This window comes from Festucalex cinctus, chromosome 11 (assembly GCF_051991245.1).
Source record: "Festucalex cinctus isolate MCC-2025b chromosome 11, RoL_Fcin_1.0, whole genome shotgun sequence".
NCBI lineage: Eukaryota > Metazoa > Chordata > Actinopteri > Syngnathiformes > Syngnathidae > Festucalex > Festucalex cinctus.
The window spans coordinates 15,301,570-15,322,869 of record NC_135421.1 but is presented as its reverse complement, the minus strand read 5'-3'; the positions used below and the strand labels follow the sequence as shown (position 1 = coordinate 15,322,869).

Sequence of the window (21,300 nt, the reverse complement as noted above, 5' to 3'; positions counted from 1 at the left end):
CTGGTATTTCCCCGAGCGGCGAATGCTTACGAACGTAGCGAAATTGAGGGGTTTTCATCAGGATTTGGAAGATGTTTACAGTTTTGCTGACACACTGGGAGCGCCCCTATACTTTATATTTTTAAAAATAAAATACTGTAATAATAATAATAATAATAATAATAATAATAATGATAACTAGACTAAGTGCAATTTCTGGAGAAATTGCGTGGGAACGCTGAAAGCTGTGCTAAGATTTGAATGCATGTGGAAGGCTTATAAAGTAAATTGAGAGAAAAATTATGAAATGATGACCTCCTGGTTACTGGACAATACCCAACTGTCCCACTGAGCAGTATCAGACACCTGGTAATGATAAGTTATATGTACGGAAGTGGGCGTGGAAAGTGATAAGAGAAAAAGTTCAACATCTGTCCCATTGGAAATGAATGGGGCAAAGTAGATATTAAATGATAAATTGTGCAAGTACTGGTAAGTAATGTGGAATCAGACAATAAAAACCCCGGGAGGCGTGAATTTTTGAAGCTAGTTGAAATTTGAACAGTGTCAATCACAAGTATTATATAGGAGCTGTTAAATGGCAAAAAAGTGTGGAAAATAAAAATCCCAATAACGTGGGAATGCCGAAGCATTCCCGCAATGACAGATATTGTGAATTTCTTTCCCCACAAATTAACAGTTTCCAAGTGTTACATTTATGAATTAAATATCTAAATTGGAAGTATTATGTAGGAGTTGTTACGCGGCAAAGAAGTGTGGAGAATAAAAATCACAATAACATATGTGGGAATGCTGAAGCATTCAAATTACAAATGATGTTGAAATTTTGGAAAATTATCTCCAGTAGAAAACTTTAGGGAACTATTTAGTTTCTTAGTTTTTAACTTTGTGTAACACATGTTGATGACTTTGGAAGCTCCCAGCAATTTTTGTTAGCATTTTTAAACAAAGCTGTCAATTCTTTGTACATATGTTTAACTCATTTGCTCCCAAAAACTTATAAATACGTTCTAGTTTAAAATGTTCTAAGTGTCCCAAAGACGTATATATAGGTTTTTAAGTTTTTGTTTTTTTTTGTTTTGTTTTTTAATCCTAGAGCTTACAGAAGGCTTTGATGCAGCATCTCTACTGCAGAGAGGAGCAGAGTATAAGATATCAACTAGGGCCGTGTTAAAACAGGCTGATTTTCCCACACTTCCAAACAGATTTGTGAATAACAATGAAACGTTGCTATATTCTAATGCTAATTGCTGCAAAGATAGAAATATATTTTTATTCCTGATGAAAGAAGAGACTAATCTCTCTTTTGGTTGGTTCCATGTTTTGATAGCAATAGAACACAATATTCTGAGGGCTTTGCAAAATCAGTCATAATCCAGTAAAACAGTGAGCAAAGGGGTGTTGCTTTAGTGAAAGTGTCTGGGAGTGAATTAGTTAAGATTAAAAGATTTATTTTATTTTTTTTAATTTTCGCAATAATATTTTCTCTTTTACTAAGAATGAATATTGGCTTGCAATAAATATCGTTATTGGTCTCCTTGGCCACTAATAATCGGTATCTGTATCAGACTTGAAAAAACCATATCGGTCTATCACTATTTTTCACTCCCATCACGATGCGGTTGCCTTCGGGGAGGTAACAAGACCGAGGGGGGGAATATCCACAATTTCAAGTCACAACAACACACACAGCGTAGGGGAAAAAAGGGGCCGAGGGTTGGCGGTGCACAAGGCAAAACATCTCGGCCGGGGGTCGCTTCCCTGAAAAATATAATCATCATAAATCGGACTTATGTGGCGTTTTGTTTTCCTTTTCTTGGGGAAGACAAAACGTTCATAAAAAATGGACAAGAAAAATGTGGGAATGTTTCATTTCCTCCAGCTTGGGAGGTTGACGCTGGATGCAAGCAACAACTTCTTTTCAACGTCAAGCCGTCTTGCTGTCATTTGTACGATGTCAATATGTTGGCCTAACCTGGGGGAATTAGCGCTCCTTTTTGACATTTCAAAACAAATCAGCCAGTTAATGAACAACTCTCCCCGGGTGGGGGCAAAGAGGCCCAGGGGCTTTAATGGTTTTAGCAGACACTCCAGTAAGTGAATTTGGGGGCCGCGGGGAGAACTGAGAGGCCGCTTGCAAGTCACTTCCTGTTTCCTGTGGCCACAACATATCAATTATTAGTGCAAATAAAACAGAGAACCCACCAGATCGTCACACTTGAACAGAAATTAATTAACTCATTCACTCCCGGCTGTTTGACTGGATTTGGACTGATTTTGCAAGGCCCATAGAATAGTATGTTCTACTGCTATAAAAACATGGAACCTAAAAAAAAATAAATAAAAAAATAAAAATAAATAAAAAAAATAAAAATAAAAGATTAGTCTCTTCTTTCATCAGGGGAAAAAAAAAGCATATTTCTATCTGTTTCCATTTTGTGGCAATTAGCATTAGAATATAGCTAATTTTCATCATTCTTCACAAACCTGTTGAAAACACAATCAAAAACCGCTTGTTGCAACATGGCCCTGGTCGATCTCTTATACTCTGCGCCACCTGCTGGCCGTTTGCGTAATAACTACCATTGCTTCAACCGTTCTTTCAGTTGAGAGGCTACATCAAAGCCTTCTGTATGCTAAAGCGTTAAAAACAACAACAACAAAACGTATTAATATGTCTTTGGGACACAAAACATTTGAATTAGAACGTATTCATACGTTTTTGGGAGAAAATGAGCTAACAGTAGTGCTGTCACTATAGAATATTTTTTATATCGATTATTCAATCGATTAATGGGATTCATTTTAATGTTACATTAAAGTGTGTTACAAAAGCATCTTTACCTGATTGCTGTTTATTAACCAGTGATTGGTGTTTATTTTGTCCTTCATATTCTTATATTGATTAAAAACAAAAACGGGGGGGGGGGAAATTGGGTCATTGTTTTGCAAAGTAAAAACAGATTTTTGCAAATGTCGCATTTTGATTCAACATAAAAGAGAATCAGTCTTTTTTCTTGAAAGACTACAGAAAATGACTGTTGATATGCTGATATCAGAGGATTTGGAAAATTATCAATTAAAAAATGGCTCCAAACGATTACTCAATTAAGAAAACAGTTGTCGATTAATTTGATAATTGATTACTTGTTGATGAATCGATTACTTTTGACAGCTCTAAAGGACAGAAAAAAATGCTTCTCAAGTGGCGCGTTTCACCCATTTGTGGCGTCACTCAGACCCCGCGTGCGTTCCCCCCTTCCAGCCTTCTACCGATTTTATTGTGACAGGTGTACGGCACCACGGCAAATTTACAACCATGTCGAATGTTTATGACTGATGTGTTTAGTAAGACTCGACGGGGACGGGTTATTACTAATAAGCCATGGCTTCTCCCAGTCAGCCCTTCTTTCGGATGTTAATGCTGCAAACGATGTGATCGATGTAACCTGTTGTGTCCGAAAGGAAAAAATGAATAAAAACAAAATCACCAACAACCCACGGGTCGCATAAATCGGATTCCCAATTCCAAAACTCTTAAAAACAATTCTCCCATCTTAAATTCCATATCCAAATCACGCCATCAAGCTCAGTTCCACATAAAAAAAACAAAACAAAAAAACACATTTCCACCTTGAATACCAACTGAAACATTTTTCCACCTCAACCTTATAGTTTCATCTTGATTTCCACCTTAAACAAACCCCTCTTCCTTTTAACGCCACCTTAAACACTTAATCCTTAATCATTGATTCATCGCTCAATAATAAGTGAATCGGATAAAAACATTTGAATGTCTATTAAAAATAGGACATTGTTTCAAATTAGGGTTGCACAATATATCGAAAAAATATCATCACGATACTGGCCCTTGCAATATGCATATTGCAAAGACATGCAATAAGTTTCATATGGAATTTTATGCTTTTATCTGAATTTGACCAGTCAGATGCTAAAATATGCATCGCCATCCAATAGTCAAACATTATCAAGAGATAATTACAATTAATTAACTAAGATTACCTTAAAGTTGCTTATTTTGCTGCATGAAAAATGTTATTCTTTCATTTGAGGATAAAAATAATTTCTTTACGTACATGATAAATATCCCCATAATATCGATATTGCTATATTCAGCAAGTATATCACATATCACTAGGGATGCACAATAACGCTAGTATCAACCGATACCGATAAACCAATAATTAGAAAGTGCCGATGTCGATAACTGATAAGCAAGCCGATATTTGTTTGCAAAATGAACTTGAATACAAATACTTTCGAGTCCTAGCCCAAATTGAAAAATTGTGTCAAGCACCACGAAGCTGAATTTTTATAAAAATGAGCCACAACCACAACAACGTGGACCAAAGTGGCATGTCTATTATTAATCAGCGGATTTCTTTATTATTTGGTTTATCTCTTTGATGTCAAATTGGTCGATAATTGCCGATAATTATCAGCCACCGATATCGTGCATCTCTACATATAACATGTTTTTCCACGATCGTGAAGCCCTAGTCTTTATTAAAAATGGGACATTTCAAATTGACAGCGCAGAAATACACATTGTGATTCCGTGATAGCCGGAACATCAGAAAATCAGCAAAAAAAAAAAGTTGATCATTGTTATACATAGTAAAAGCAAATCTTTTATTTTGATGAGTCCATTTTTTTTGAAAGATTGCAAAATTTGGAGAATATTTACTGTTGAGAAGCTGAAATTTGAAGTATAAATTACAAAAGGTATCGAAACAATTAATCAATTATGAAAAATATCGATTAATCTGATAATGGATTAGTTGTCAATTGTTGTACCTTAGCCGTTGCCTTAAACACACCTCTCCTGACTAATTTACAATTTAAAAACACCTTCCCACCTTTACTTCCACCTTAAAAAAAAGAAAAAAAAAGAAAAGACCTTTCCATCTTTAATTCCACCTTAAAAACAGTTCATTTCCACTGAAACACACCTGTCCATGTTGATTGCATCCATCTGGGTAAATACTTTTGTTTTCCAGTTCATCAGTGGCAAATTGAGTTTTCCATTTATGTGACATTTGAAAATGTTGAGTGTATGCACTTCATAAAATCTTTTCCCCTGGCACGCGTCCACCATTTCTTAAACGACGGCAAAACATTTGCAGGTGAGGTCGAGGAAGGATCTGCACCCGCCGTGCGAATTCTGCCGTGCTTGCAGCAGGCAATAAGTAACAAGATGAAGTGTTGCTTTTTCATTTCTTTGTAATACTCCCCAAATGTGCCTCGCGCAAAAAGGGGGCCGAGGTGTGATGTCCGTCAAACCTGGATGCCCTGGGAAAATAAAATTCAATTTTGATTGATTTTATTTATTTATTTTTTTTAATGCGACTGCAAGATGAAGTGTTGCCTCTCCGTCACGTCTTCTACACTCTCACACGTGTGAGCAACATTTTCATATGAGCGCTGCTTCAGTTCTCTTGACAGCTGTATGACAGCTAGACCAATTTAAGGTGGGGCTGGGCCGTATCGGTGCCGATATTTGGCATTTTGACAAATAATCGGCATCAGCCTTTTTACGCAACTGAAAGCTCAAACTAAGAGGTGAATGCTTGCGAACGTAGCAAATTTTTCATCAGGATTTGCCCTCAAAGATATTTTGAACATATTCAGACACTTTTCACTGTCTGCAAAGATTTTTTTTTAAACCTTTTATAAACCCTGACGAAAACCCAAAATGCATTTGTTGCTAAGTGAGATACGTTTTCATTTATGGATTTATTTTCATTTCCACTTTATAAAAATATTTGAATTAATAAATTAGGAAATACCTAGACCTTTTTTTTATTAAAAAAAAAAAATTAAGAAATTATGTTGAAATTGTGTAAAACTTTAATTTATAATAGAAAACCTTAGGGAACTATTTACCTGCTTAGTTTTGAAATAAAATGTAAATTTCAACACTAATATATTCTCTTTTACTGCAAATAAATATTGGCGTGAAATATCGGTCATCGGTCTTCTTGACAAATACTAATCGGTATCGGCCTTGTAAAAACATATCGGTCTATCACTAGTTCTTCTTAAGGTGGGAATGAAGGTCATTATTTATTTATTTTACATTGGAAATAAAAGGTGGAGAAGTATGGAAATTAGGATGGGGATGTCATGTTTAAGGCTTGCATTAAGTGTTAGCATTAAGCTAACAGACATTTTCTTTTTCTTTTTTCTTTCTTTTTTTTCTTCTTCGCTAACAGACATTTTCAAGACAAAGCAATGTTTACGATTAACTAGAATAGTAATTGTATTTGGTTTGTGCTCCTTAAGTATAAACTTCAACTGCATACATTTTTTTTTTGTGGATATGAAAGTGGAGTTGCATTTTTTTAAAGGGATACTTGACTCATTCAGCCATTTTAAGCAAGAAAAAGTTCATATTTTGTCAAGAATTAATTTGCGAACTTGACTATTTGTCATGCAAAATGAATACCTTTAAAAAAAAATAAAATAAAATAAAATAAAATAAAATAAAAAATAAAAAAAAAATAAAAAAAACGTTTTGTCACTTGCTGTTGGATGAAAATGACATCTCAAGTGCTCAGAGCTCAGGTAACGACATGAAAAATTATGAAGTTATCAAATTAATTTTGGACAAAATTTTAACGTCTTTACTGCTGAAAATGGCTGAATAATCCAAGTGAAAAAGTTTTCTACTTTCCCAGAATGCCTTTCCCTCAAGACATTATATCATATAATACAATCCTGGCATGAAATTAATACATTTAAAAAGTTTCAAGACAGCGAGTATTTTTTTTATTATTACTATTGTTGTGCTAAAAGAGATATTTGTAACCTAGAATTATTGTGTACACTCCTTAAATAACCCATTCGAGCTGAGAAACATCTTATGTGGTTAAATTGTAGACTACAAACTGGAATCAGGACGCTCATCTACTAGTATAAACGCGTCAAATATTACTAGTAGCAGTTCTAACAGTAAATTAGTGAAGATAGTAAATTAATTCTGTAGTCAAGTGCTTGTACTTTCTACATGAATAATTCTGTAGTCAAATATTTGTACATGAAATTATCTCCAAGTGCAATGCTCATTTAAAAAGGGCAGAACTACCACTCAACGTCACATTTGGACCAAATATAAGCGACAACAAAAATAATCAACAAAACATTTGGCGTTTCCTGAGCAATTTCTACGAAGAGTGACTGAGGGCAAACAGGAGCGTGAGCTTCCGAGTAGACAAAAAAAGGCAGACAAAAGAGCAGGAAAAGAAAACTTGTCCACACACAAGATGGACAACATCAACCTTACCTTGTTTTCCGACGTGCCACCATCGCAGAGAAACTTTCGGTGGACTCGCTGAAACCTTCTGGACAAGCGAACGAGGAGATGTCGCGCTAGCTTAGCCCGCACCGGCAGCGCCATGTTGACAATGGGCAAAGGAGGAGACTCGGATAGTGACGTCACGTAGAACTACTACTACGGCAGCCTCGCGAGGACATAATGATTTGAACGAAAGGGACGCAGGACAAGTTCATACGAAGAACATTGGCCATTAATATAGGTATTAAAGTAGGTAATTTTGGTGAATATAATTTATCTAGTCAGCGAGGTATGTTAAATGCATAAAGGAAGATGGAAATGTGAGCTGAAGGTGAAAAGAAAGTTGGAAAGGTGTTCTCAGCTAAAATACAGGTGGAGAGTATGATAAAGATTAAATGAAAGGTAAAACTTTTCTTAAAAGGACACAAGGGTGGAAATTAAGGTGCTGAGGCAATTTAACAAATAAAATAAACAGGCATGTTTCAGGCAAAATAAACAGGATTACAAGGTAGGCGCTTTTAAGATGTAACTTAAGGTGGAAAAAGGTGAAGAAGTGTGTTAAAGGTTGAAATTGAGTTAGAAATGCAGTAAAGGGTTTTTAAGGTGGTAATCAAACTGAAAACTTAGTTTAAAATGTGTTAAAAATGGAAATTAAAGTGAAAAAAAAGTGATTGCAGGAAAATAAAAGTGGGGAGCTGTGTTTAAGTTGGAAATAAAAAAAAAGGGGGGTGAGTTTAAGGTGGAGATTAATTGAAAATGCCGTTTAAAATCTGTTTAAAACTTAAATTATTGTGGCAAGATGTGTTTGAGGTGGAAATAAGAGTGGAGAGGTGTGTTTAAGGTGGAAATAAAGTTTCATTCATTTCTTTACGGTAGAAGTGAAGGTGAACAGATGTGGAAAATAATGGTAGAAATGTGTTTTGTTTTGTTTTTTGCGCCGAAATAAAAACGGAGAGGTGGGTTTAAGGGGGAACTGAAGGCGGACGGGTGTGTTTATGGAAGAAGTGGAGACGTTTTTAAACTGGAAATCAAGGTGGCAAAATTCACAAGGTGGAACTAAAGTTAGACAGGTGTCTTTAAGGTGGAAATAATAATGGTGGGTCTTTTAGATGGCAAATAGGTCCTAATAAAGTTGAAAATGTGCAAGGTGGAAAAACTCAGTCAGTGGGGAGACATTTACACCCTCCTTTATAGTACCCTAATCCTACCACATGAATAAAAAAAAAAAAAAAAAAAAAAAAAAATTATATATATATATATATATATATATATATATATATATATATATATATATATATATATATATATATATATATACATACATACATACATACATACATACATACATACATACATATACATATACATACATACATATACATATATATATATATATATATATATATATATATATATATATATATATATATATATATATATATAATTGGATTGTTTTTTGTTGTGTTTTTTTAAAAGACGTCAAAATCCGTCATTGGCACTGAATGTTTTAAGGTGAAAATTAGGATATGTAGATGTGTTTAAGGTAGAACTAAAGGTGTATTTTAAGTTGGTGGGTTGTTATGTTGAATGCGCTGCGACATTACGCTTGAACTACGATTGTTGAGGTGTAATTTGTCGCGTCTGGGGCCCCGACTGCTTCTTCCTTCATTTTTCCCATGACCGCTGAGCTCTTTTCCATGCGTGGGCTGCCGTCATGTATTATTATGACGCGCATTGCCTATATTAGCGATTAGTCGGCACACGGGGGGGTGTCGGGTTACACCAACGGCTCGCCGCTACCTGCACGGGCGCTTTTCATGTCGCACACATCTGCCGCATCTGGTTGCGTTTGCCGGCGGCGCGCAAAAATGCCGGCGCGTCATTCCATATTCATTAGCGTTTCCCCAGGCAACGCGATGGACGGCTGCTGCCGCCGTCTTCTCTCACGCTGATCCGTGTGTGGAGCGGCCAGCTCCTGTTTCCTGCATGGCCACCCACCACATGCACAACATGGTGGACCCAGTTGGAAATTCCTCATCTTGACTTAAGGCAAAGTTCTTTGCAGTGAGGGGGGAAAAAAATGCTGCATAATAAATAAACCGAAAGAGCTCCGGTTACATGTAACGCAGACATGGAATTGTTCAAATGCTAATCAATTAGCATGAGATCAAAATTAATGTGATTATATAAACAGGCTGTGATTCGATTGAAAAACGATATCTTTCGGAGCAGAACGGTTCGATGCGGTTTGATTAAGTCTGGGAACGATACGGTTTTCGATTCCATACGATTCATTTCAATATTCAAAACTTACAGTGACATTTGTTGCTTGTCATAATACACCACCAATTTTTTTTTCTTACAGTATCTTCAAGCATGTTAAAAAAACAACAACAAAAATGTATTCTATATGTTCATATATTGAATCAATTATTTAAATAGACCGCAACAAAGGACTTGGTGATATGACTGAAAAATTTATCACAGTTTAAATATTTATTACTTGTTAATGACAGTTAATTGTTTTTTTTTCTATTAAAAATAAGGATCAAGAAAAGAAAAGGCTGAGAATTTAATTTGAAATATAAATATTTAACCTTTATATATATGGAAGTCATTTGCATTCATTGTTAATATAATTTGTAAGCGTAATTGATCAAAGGCAGATGATGATGATGATTTTTTTTTTAACAGCCTGAAAGTTCAGATCAATAAATATCATCCATCCGTCCATCTGTGCAATTAATTGAAATTCAATTACAATTTCAATTACTACACTCCACAATTACAAAAATCAGCATAATTGTATTAAAAAATAAAAGATTAATTATACTAATTTGAGTTGTTTGAATGTATATATTGGCACATTTTTTAAATTTTTAAATGACTAATTTAATAAATTTTGTTTGATCCAAAAGGAACTTGCGTAATTATTATAGAAATGTATTTGTCTTAATATTTTTTTTTACATTCAAAAATGTTCGTTTTGTACCAAAAACAAATAATTGTCCTGATTGTGTTTGCGATTATTACCAAATTAATGATGATGAATATTATCTTAATAATCGAGCAGCCCTATGTCCATCCCAAATGTATCGTTTATAAGGTATTAAATGCGGTAAGCTTATATGTAATTGTGTTTCATGACAATGGAATACCAACAAAGAATGTAAACATAAAGTCATCAAATGAATATTTTTTAAACAACTTTTAGGAGCATGAATGCAAAATGTACGCAATTGGAGTCAAGGGAGTTTGGCCATGAAGCATGTCAACGTGTCGTGAAGAAGAAACAAAGTTTGACCCGAGAAGGGTGATGAACGATGAGCAACGAATGAACGCGTCAAAACACTTTCAGCAATAACACACCGCAACAACACCTCATTTGTCTTCCTCCTCCTCCTCCTCATCCTACTTACCATCGGACACTTCATTAGGTACACCCAAACATGTTGTGCCTTTCATTTTGCACGGAGGAGGAGTCCAGGTGTAGTTAATGTCGAAATGGAACTGGTTAAACGTTGCTTTTAGGGTGGAAATTAAAAGATGAAGATGTGTTTGACTTTAAAAGTGGAAATGAAGGCAGAGTGTTGCTTTTAAGGTAGAAATGAAGATGACTTTAAGGTGGAAATGGAGGCGGAAAGTTGGTTTCAAAACGGTGAGGATTTGTTTTTCAAGGTGGAAAAAAAGGCGTAAATTTGTTTTTAAGATGGAAATGAAGATGAACGTGTAAAGACGCATTTTTGTTTCAAGGTGGAAACGAAGGCAGAGATGTGTTTTTAAGGAGGAAATAAAGGTAAAGATTTTTTACGGTACAAATAAAAGGTCATATGTGTTTTGTTTTGTTTTTAAGGGGGAAATAAGTCCAGAGAGTTAAGGTGCAAATAAAAGTGGTGTGTGATTGAAACGAAGGCAATGGTGTGTTTCACATAAGGTGGAAATGAAGGTGAAGATGCGTTTTATTTTAAAGGTGGAAATGAAGGCGGAGAGTTGTTTTTAAGGTAGAAATGAAAGCATAAAGTTGGAAATAAAGATGAACAGTGTGGAAAGAAAAGTAAAGATGTGTTTTTATTTGAAGGTGGAAAATGAAGGCCGAGGTGTGTTATTCTTTATAAGGTGGAATTGAAGGTGAGAAGTGTTTTTTTTAAAAAAGGATGGAAATGAAGGGAGAGTTGTTTTGAAGATGGAAATGAAGGCAGATGTGTGTTTTTTATAAGGTGGAAATGAAGGTGAGGAATGTTTTTAAGGTGGAAATAAAGATGAACGTGTTTTCAGGGTGGAAAGAAAGGTAAAGACGTGTTTTTATTTCAAGGTCGAAACGAAGGCAGAGATGTGCTTTTAAGGAGGAAATAAAGGTAAAGATTGTTTTTTAGGGTACAAATAAAAGGTCGTGTGATTTTTTTAAGGTGGAAATGAGTGCAGAGAGTTAAGATGCAATTAAAAGTGGTGTTGTTTTTTTTAATGATGGAAATAAAGGCAATGGTGTTTTTTTTTTTTTATAAGGTGGAAATGAAGGTGAGGAATGTTTTTAAGGTGGAAATAAAGGTGAAGATGTGTTGGATGAAAATAAAGTTACAAAGTGCTTTTATGGTGGAAATTGATGGCGAGTTGTTTTTTTAAGGAGCAAATAAAGGTGTTGGTGTATTTTTTTAAAAGTGGAAATAGTTTTTGTTTTTTGTTTTTTTAAAGGTGGAAGCAAAGGCAATGATGTGAAAATTAAAGTGGACGGGGCAGTGTTATTTACAAGATGGAAATAAAGGCAGAGATGCATTTGTAGTACAAAATGGTGAAGAGTTTTCTTTCAGGAGGAAATGAAGTTGTTTTGAAGGAACCAAAAAAGGTGGAGGAGATTAAGGAAGGTACAAACACACACAATATGGCTGTTCGCTGCTGTAATGGAGCCTTTTTAAAAGTTGTCAGCGGTAACGCCGTAAGGCGAGGAAGAGTTTTGAAGGTGTCAATGAAGACGAAGAATTGTAATTCCAGATTGGAGGAGCTGTTAGTGTTTGGGGCGTGTTTATTATGCCGGTTGTCGTTTTTGCAGCGGTGGCGTCCACCTGTCATAATAGTGCCCGCCTTTCTTCTCAAGGGGGAAGGAGGGAAAGGAAGGCGCTGAGTGACGGCTTAAACCTGCACGTGCGCGTGCGTGCGTGGATATTGATGGTGAAAGATGGCAACACCTTGGGCCCACACTGGGGGCCTTCAGAGTGCACACGGGACGGACGGACGGACGTGGACGGACGCCACCCAAGTGGATGATGGATGGACAGACGGGCAGACGAAATGACAGACGGGCGGACGGAGTAAGGTTTGACAACGGGTGTCTGTGATTGGTCTGTGAGGACTGAAAAAGATCCACTTGTGACATTTGACGTCTGCAAATTCACATGAAAATTCATTCAGACAAAAAAAGTGTATGTGTGTGCGTACTTCCCTGAGGGAGGTTGGTTTCAGCACCTTGTCACATTGCCTGTCGTGGTGTCGACAGCAGCTCAAGTGCGTGTGCGTGTGTGCGAACGGTCAAATCAGACAAGTTCAAGCAAGATCATGTCGGTTGATTCCTTATGTCATGTCAAAGTTTAATGTCAGACACACGAGCAGGGTCGGCCTCATTTTGATTGATCTGCTGAGAATGAAAGTGGGCCGACTCCTTTGTTCATTTATTGATTGATTGATTGATTTTTGGATTTATTATTTTTATTATTTATATATATATATATATATATATATATATATATATATATATATATATATATATATATATATATATAATTTATTTATGTAATAATTTATTTATGTAATAATTTATTTATGTAATAATTTATTTATTTTATTATTACATTTATTTATTATTATTATATTTTATTTTATATTTATTTTATTTTTATATTTAATTATTTATTTATTTATTTATTTATTTATTTATTGCCCTGCGATTGGCTGGCAACAAGTCCAGGGTGTCCCTGCCTACTGCCCAGAGCCAGCTGAGATAGGCGCCAGCACCCCCCGCGACCCTTATGAGGAATAAACGGTCAAGAAAATGGATGGATGGATATTTATTTATTTAAATTATGCATTCGCATGTTAGCAAAAAGATGTGTTTAACAAAAGGAGCATTAGCATGTTAGCAAAAAGACGTGTTCACCTAACGACAGGAGCGTTAGCATGTTAACAAAAAGACGTGTTCAGCTAGCGAAAGGAGCGTTAGCATGTTAGCAAAAAGACGTGTTCAGCTAACGAAAGGATCGTTAGCATGTTAGCATCTGACCGATGTGTTTGGTTTTGTGTTAGCGTGAGTCTTAACACAAAAGTGGCAAATGTGTTGTGGACGCTAAATCCACATCATGTGTGAGAGAAGCTTCATCTTTGTGCGCGCACGCGTGCGTGCGTGTAATCAGAAGCAGACGGGCAATCCATCAGCGAGCGCTTCGTCCCAACATGACACACAGCAGAGACACCAGACGATGGAGACTTTCGCCGCTACTCGTTAGTCAACCTGACGCGCTCGCACCCACACGCTCAAATATTACACCCTGACTCACACGCACACATGAGCCAATTGGCATACCAAATGTTGTAGTAAGATGTTTGCTATGAAGGTGATGTGTAAAAAAAAAAATTGAAATAATAAAAGAACTTTATTCTATTAATTTTATCACTTCCGTTTTTTTCCCTTGTATTTTTTGTAGTTTATTTACACTTTGTTTCTTCTCGTATTTGTTAATTTTGTATTTTATTTGTTAAAATATTTGGACTTTTTCTCCTGTAAAATTTCGTATTTGTGTCGTATTTTTGTATCTTTCGCAAAAAAAAATAATAATAATAATTCTAAACCCTTTTTCATGTATTATCTGTACTTTGTTTCTTGCAGTCATATTTTTGTGCTCTATTCTAATTTCTAAACTTTTTACTTGCAATATTTGTACTTTAGTCTAATATTTGTAAAAAAAATTCTATGAATTTTAAAATTTCCATTTTTTTTATTGTATTATTTGCATTTTAGTTATGTCAAATTTACACTTCTTCTGTTATTTGTTACTTTATATTAATGTTATTTTATTTGTTGAAATATTTTGACCTTTTTTTCTTGCTCTAAAAAAAAATTCTAAACCCTTTTTCTTATATTATGTGTATTTTTTTCTTGCAATGTTTGTACTTTTTTCCTGTCATATTTTTGTGCTTTATTCTAAAAATTTCTAAAGAAAAAAAATTCTTGCAATATTTCTACTTAAGTCTTATAATACTTGTACTTGATTCTGGTATTTGTTGCTACCGTAGATTTTTTTTCCTTATATTTCTACTTTTGCCTTGTCATATTTGAACTTTTTTTTCATATATTTGTACTCCTTGCTTGTGGTAATGTTGCCACATTTTGTTTTGCCCATGCAGCTTTACTGGTTCTTCATTTATTTTGACCACGCCCCTGCAAGCACGCTAAACAATATATTATTGCTCAAGAACGTGACTTGCTAGCTTGCTGGGCTTTCAAAAAGAATCTCACCTGTGATTGCACATAAAAATAACACATATTTTTGAAAATCATTTGAGCAAACGTGTTATTTCAGAAGCACATATAATCAGTAGGGCTGTAATGATAACGACAGTATCATGATAAATCGTGATTTTAAAACTGGCACAATATATCGTCATTGTCATGTCACGATATTAAAAGCAGCACATCTGTTAAAAAAAAAAGTCCAGTTGATTTCCATTTGTGCAGTTGTAGCACCCTCTGGTGGGTAGTTTTTTTTTAGTGCAGTTTAATTTTGACAAGGCATTTTTTGGCCCTTCTATGTTTCAAATCCATGCCAAGGGGTCATTTTATATAACATATTTATATATTTTTAGATATAATATTAATATTTTTATAATTTTTTTATTGCTGTAATGTACAAAAGCACAATATTGTGAGCTTTTTTTTCCCGCCAACCTCCCCACGATATTGTGATAGTTATCGTATTGTGACCTTCATATGGTGATAATATCGTATCGTGATGTTGGGATATCGTTACATCAAGAGGTCGCTTTCAGTACGTCGTATTGTTGTCGAGTTGAGCGCGACGGACGTCCATGTTTCCATTTAGTCAAGATGACGCACGTCGAACTTTGAAGTTGACGCAGATGTCCGGCTTTTATTGATGCGACATTTTTGATACGCTCCAAATACGTTCCCACGCCCTCGCAAGCGCGCACGTGTGTGCGTGTGTGTAATAGACGCATGATACGTCGCCGCTGTCAGCACGTGGGAAATCAGCCGCGTTGGACGGAGGATCGCTTTACTCGAGTTTTTGGGAGCAGATGAAGGCCGTCGGATACGCGGACGCCCGCTTTAATGTTGGAACACTCGGGACTCTGGACCACATTTTCAAAGTCCTGGTCTTGTCTGAAGTCCGACTCGGGATTTTGTAAATGGTGATACTTTGTCTCCGATAGATTATCAATACACCTAGGCAAGTATCGTGATATTTGCAGTTAATATACAGCCACTATAAACGGCTCCGTTGTTCATTATTATTGAGCAATTACTTTGGAGGGCCACTAGGGGGAGTGCCTCATAAGAGTGGCGGGGAAATGGACGCAAGTCTTCAGGTGAAGCAGACTCATCAGCTGACTTTGACTTCTGGAAGACGTTTATTTATCTGTCCAACAACTGACTCAGTTTTGCATACGTTTCTATGAAAAATGTGGAGTATATCTTAAATTTTAACATTTTAAAACATATTTCATGTTTCGTCTTTTAGAAGCACACAATTTCTGAGGAATATTAACATTGATTTCAATGGATTGAAGTCAAGTCACATGCAGTATTTTAAAATGAAATTATTCCCCCCACCCCCCCGCCCCCCAGGTTTTGAGTTTGGTGTTATTGTATTAGCTACCTTATTTTGTCTCACGTTTATTTTGGGTGTAATTCCACTATCAACCACTTGATGGCGGCACTCTGTTTTTTTGTGTGTTTTTTTTACACTTTATACGTTTGAAAGAAGAAGAATGAAAACAGGAAGTTTTTCAAGCTCAGCCTTGTTTTTGCTGAAGATATTCAAGTATGAAATTCCTCTTCAATCTTGCTTTTTATGCCAACCGAAAGTTTTATAATGTACATCATGGGCCATATTGTATATGCACAACTAAATATCGTTATAGTTAGCACTTGGGGGTATCAGTACACTGCTACATTGTACAATATGTGTTTTGCTCTCTTTTAATATACTGTTTTTAAAAGTGTTTGCATTATCTTAAGAGTGTTTTACTATAAAGATGAATTTTCCTGTATTAATTTTTATTAGTACGTGCAACAGTTAAACACCTCGCACATCCATTGAAGTTTTTACAGCTGCAACACTTTCCACCATCCCGCACACTCACTTCACGCTCTCTTCATATGCTTGGATGAATTCCGCAATGGTTGTCGTGATTTATGAATAATGTGCAGAAAAAAAAAGAAATTATTCTTTGTCTTATGGAGGACGTGCCATGGGCAGTCATGCTTTATTAGCGTTTATGGCTGCACTGACGGACACGTGGGGAGACGAAGAGTTATGGCCACACGCACACACGCATGCACACGCACGCACACAAAATACTAAAACATTATATTAGATAATACTGTAGCCTAAAATACAAACATATTAGAAAACAAAAATATTGGGAAAATTTGACTACATAAGACCAAATGCAAACTTAAAATATAAAAATATGAACTGAAAAAAACACACTAAAATATTAGCTAAAATTCAAACTAGATTTACCAATATTATATGAAAAATACACAAATATGACAAATACAAACATATTTTTAAAAAATTACAAAAATAATTGAAAGAATTAGACAACATAAGACCAAATGCAAAATGAAAATATAAAAATATGAACTAAAAAAAAACAAAACTAAAATCCATCCATCCATCCATTTTCTTGACCGCTTATTCCTCACAAGGGTCGCGGGGGCTGCTGGCGCCTATCTCAGCTGGCTCTGGGCAGTAGGCGGGGGACACCCTGGACTGGTTGCCAACCAATCGCAGGGCACACGGAGACGAACAACCATCCACACTCACACGCACACCTAGGGACAATTCGGAGCGCCCAATTAACCTGCCATGCATGTCTTTGGAATGTGGGAGGAGACCGGAGTACCCGGAGAAGACCCACGCGGGCACGGGGAGAACATGCAAACTCCACCCAGGAAGGTCCGAGCCTGGACTCGAACCGGAGACCTCAGAACTGGGAAGCGGACGTGCTAACCACTCGACTACCGTGCCGCCCCAAAACTAAAATATTAGCTAAAATTCAAACTACGGATTTACCAATATTACATGAAAAATATACAAATATGACAAATATGAACATATTAAATACAAAAAAAAATTAGACAACATAAGACCAAAACGCAAAATGAAAATATAAATATGTGAACTGAAAAAAAACCTAAAATATTAGCTAAAATTCAAACTACAGATTTACCAATACTATATGAAAAATACATAAATATGACAAATATGAACAAATTTAAAAATATATAAAAAATAATTGAAAAAAATTAGACAACATAAGACCAAATGCAAAATGAAAATATAAAAACATGAACTGGAAAAAAATAAAACATTAGCTAAAATTCAAACTATTGATTTACCAATATTATATGAAAAATACACATATATGACAAATACGAACATATTTAAAAATAATACAAAATAATTGAAAAAGTACAAAGGTATAAGAAAACAAATGTAGGGAACATAATAACAAACAATAATAATATAATAAACAATATTACAAATAATACCAACTTCGTGACCAAATATTTGATAAAAAGTATTTGGGAAAATGTGCAAATATTAGGAAAAAAAACACAATTTTCAGAAATAATAAAATGATGGAAAAATAGCAGAGAAAAAAGGCTTGATTTATAATCTACTGTCACAAATGTTTCAATTGTTTAAAAGAGAAAATAAATGTGACTTCCTTGGGGTGGCTGATCTTGTGGCGGCCATTTTTTTGTCAGCCGGTAACACAGGTAGTGAGCGTCTCATGTTTTTGTCATAGGCGGTAAGTGAACGTCGTTTTCTTAACGCTCCCAAGGACTCGCGCCCGCTTGTATTCTTCTTGGCAAATTCCGGGATATTCCGCCATGTACTTGTTGCATCATCTCATAATCCCACAACCAGAAAAAACTAACCAAAAACAAAAAAGCCTGCCACTAAAACACCCTGGGTGCAGTTATTTTGGCACAAAAGATGTGTCTGAAACAATAAGAGCACAAAATGTGGAGAGCTGGAAAGATGTTGGTACAAAAAGGACAAAACGTCTCGAAATCATAACAAGCGATGTGAAATTTGGGCGTATTTCTTTGTACGTTCCGCCAGAAGAAAGCCTGACTTTGGACAGAATGTTACGAGGATCTTGTTGGGCGAAGTGGGAGGTTTGTTTTTGCCCCGACTTGTTTATAAGCTTGTCATCTTGCCGTCTGTTGAAGCATTTCTTGTCGACAATTTGAAAATACGGCCAAAAACTACAAAGCGACCGCGTTAACCATGAACCAGAGAACATGATCGAATTGAAGACAAAACTTGGAAAATGGCTGCTCTGCTTATGAAGCATGTCATTCCACCGCAGACCTCTAGATGGCAGCAGTGTAACATTGAAAGAAGACGAACAGGAAGTATTTCAAGCTCAGCCTGGTTTTTGCTGAAGGTTATTTGAATGTCAAATCCGCTTCACAGGGTTTTTCCTGTGCACAAAATTCAGAGGTGGCCACCTCCGGCCTGAGCCTCTGCAGGAACACATTTTAACTGCAGTTGCAGTCTTGCACCATTATGGAGGCACTATATCAACCACAGTGCACCGGAAACACCCGAAGCAACAACTTTTTTAAAAACTTTATTGTACCGAAGAAGAAACAGATCATGCATGGCCATTTCCTGGTTGTGATCGCCAAAGTCATAAAAACACAGAATAAACACAAAAGTGTTTCACAACAACGCTGAACTAGCTTAACAATTTAATATGTAATAGTGGATGAATTTTTAATGATTGTAGTTTAAAAAAAATGACAACAATTTAATGGCAACTTTGTATTCATATCATTTCTAGTCCTTGATCCGCAAAATGGCTGCAGGAGGGCGGTCAAGGTGATACCACCAGGGTTTTTCCTGTCTCAAATTGAGGCAGAGGTGGTATCATCTTGACTATGATGGGTGACTATCAATACCAGGTATCAGTATCAGTGCCAATACCAGTCTTATTTTAAGGTATCGGTACTCGCGGCGGTGGCCGATACCATTATATGCCGCCCTCCTGCAGCCGTTTTATGATTAGGGACAAGAAATTAGAAATTATGTGAATACAAATTTGCTAATAACTTCGTGCAACTTTAAGGAAAAATAATATATTGGGATATAGAGGTCTTTCTTTTTGAAATCGTCTGTCATTTATGGGTGGAGAATTTTATCAGTAGTGGTGATGGTGACTACTCAAGAGTTGCGTATCGGTCTGGAAAAAAGTGCCATCAAACATCTCTAATCCTGACCATGCACCATGACGTGCAAACAGACTCGCTTTCATTTTTTTTTTTCATTTCATGTTTCAATAATAAGAATAAAACTCCAATAAGAGTATGACTATTGTATGAGGGAATGCTTCAGCATTCCCACAATTATAATAGTCATTTGTACGTTATTGTGATTTTTATTCTCCACACTTTTTTGCCACGTAACAACTCCCACATAAAACTTCCAATTTACACTGTTCAATAGCTTCAAAAATTCACGCTTCCCGGGGTATATATTGTGTGATTCCAAATTACTTACAGTGTTTGCACAATTTAACGTTTAATATCAACTTATTCCCATTCATTGTCAATGGGGCAGATGTTGAACTTTTTATAAGTTTCACTTCCCACACCCACTTCCATACATATAACTTATCATCATTACCAGGTCTCTGATACTGCTCGGTGGCACAGTTGGTGAAGTGCATTGTCCAGTAATCAGGAGGTCATAATTTCATAATGTAATCTCTCAATTTACTTCATAAGCATTGCACGTGCTTTCAAATATTAGCCTTCAGCTTTCAGCATTCCCACACAATTTCTCCAGAAATTGCACTTAGTCTAGTAATGTTAACGCATTCAGTCATTATCAGCCACTTAAAGGCTGGAGGTGGTGAGCAGATGAGGTGGAGGTGGCCGCCCCTGAAATGTGTACACAGGAAAAACCCTGCCACCTCAATTTGAGTTGGGAAAAACCCTGTCGTCGTCAGTCCTGCTTTTTGACATTTTTTTTTTTTTTTTTTGCTTCTGAGCTATTTGTGGATCGAACAATAGCCCCACAACCGCCTGCCCCCCCACCACCCACCCAACAATACCAAGCCAGCTGAGCCGTCCCATGCACCTTGGCCAGTGACGCCATCCCGCAGGATAGCAGCCAACGTCCGCCACATCCAGATGTTTGGTCGGGACACTCGAGACAACGCAGCAGCTGGCTCATTTCAAGACGAGCAGAAACAATTAGGCCTCGTGAGTGAGGCAAACTGTCCGTGACGAGGGGGTTGGGGGGGTCGTAATGACTCCCCAGGATCGCGCCGCACTTTACGGGTGAACGGCGGGTAGCGGGGGCGACGCTAATGGAAACGGATCCTAATCAAGGTCCGCAAGGCGGTGAGAGAAAATGCAAAAGGATCGCGGGGGCGATTTGAAGCCAAATGTGGCCATGTTAGCCCAAAGAAGTCAATCATGTGATCCATCGCTGGCATCTGGAAAAGATTGGGCTGTTGTGGGGGAGTGAGGGGCGGGGTGGCCGTCTCTTTTGCCTCCTCTCGTTCGCTCGCTCTCCGTTCACACTGTTTATTTGGGCAGCCGCAGCAACGGGATTACGCGGCCAGATCCTACACAAACACGGTTATTAAAGATGGATTTCGCACATATCCTCCACAATAATCCACTTACAAGGAATGGATTTTTTTATTTATTTTTTTTTGTTCACGCA

General features: G+C 36.5%; 1 protein-coding gene across 3 annotated transcripts in view; it reads right to left on the bottom strand.

Annotated features, from left to right (window-relative positions):
* The window catches only part of wars2 (tryptophanyl tRNA synthetase 2, mitochondrial), a 67,233-nt gene that overhangs the window by 23,891 nt on the left and 22,042 nt on the right, over positions 1 to 21,300 (bottom strand). For 2 of the 3 annotated variants that reach the window (XM_077537765.1, XM_077537766.1), the window contains exon 1: positions 7,307 to 7,458. The exons of the other annotated variant lie outside the window; for it this stretch is intronic. In XM_077537765.1, coding sequence (XP_077393891.1) covers positions 7,307 to 7,420 — 114 coding nt within the window. In that variant the 5' untranslated portion in view covers positions 7,421 to 7,458. Of the gene's footprint in view, positions 1 to 7,306; positions 7,459 to 21,300 lie in introns of those variants that run through there. 3 annotated transcript variants of the gene reach the window in all.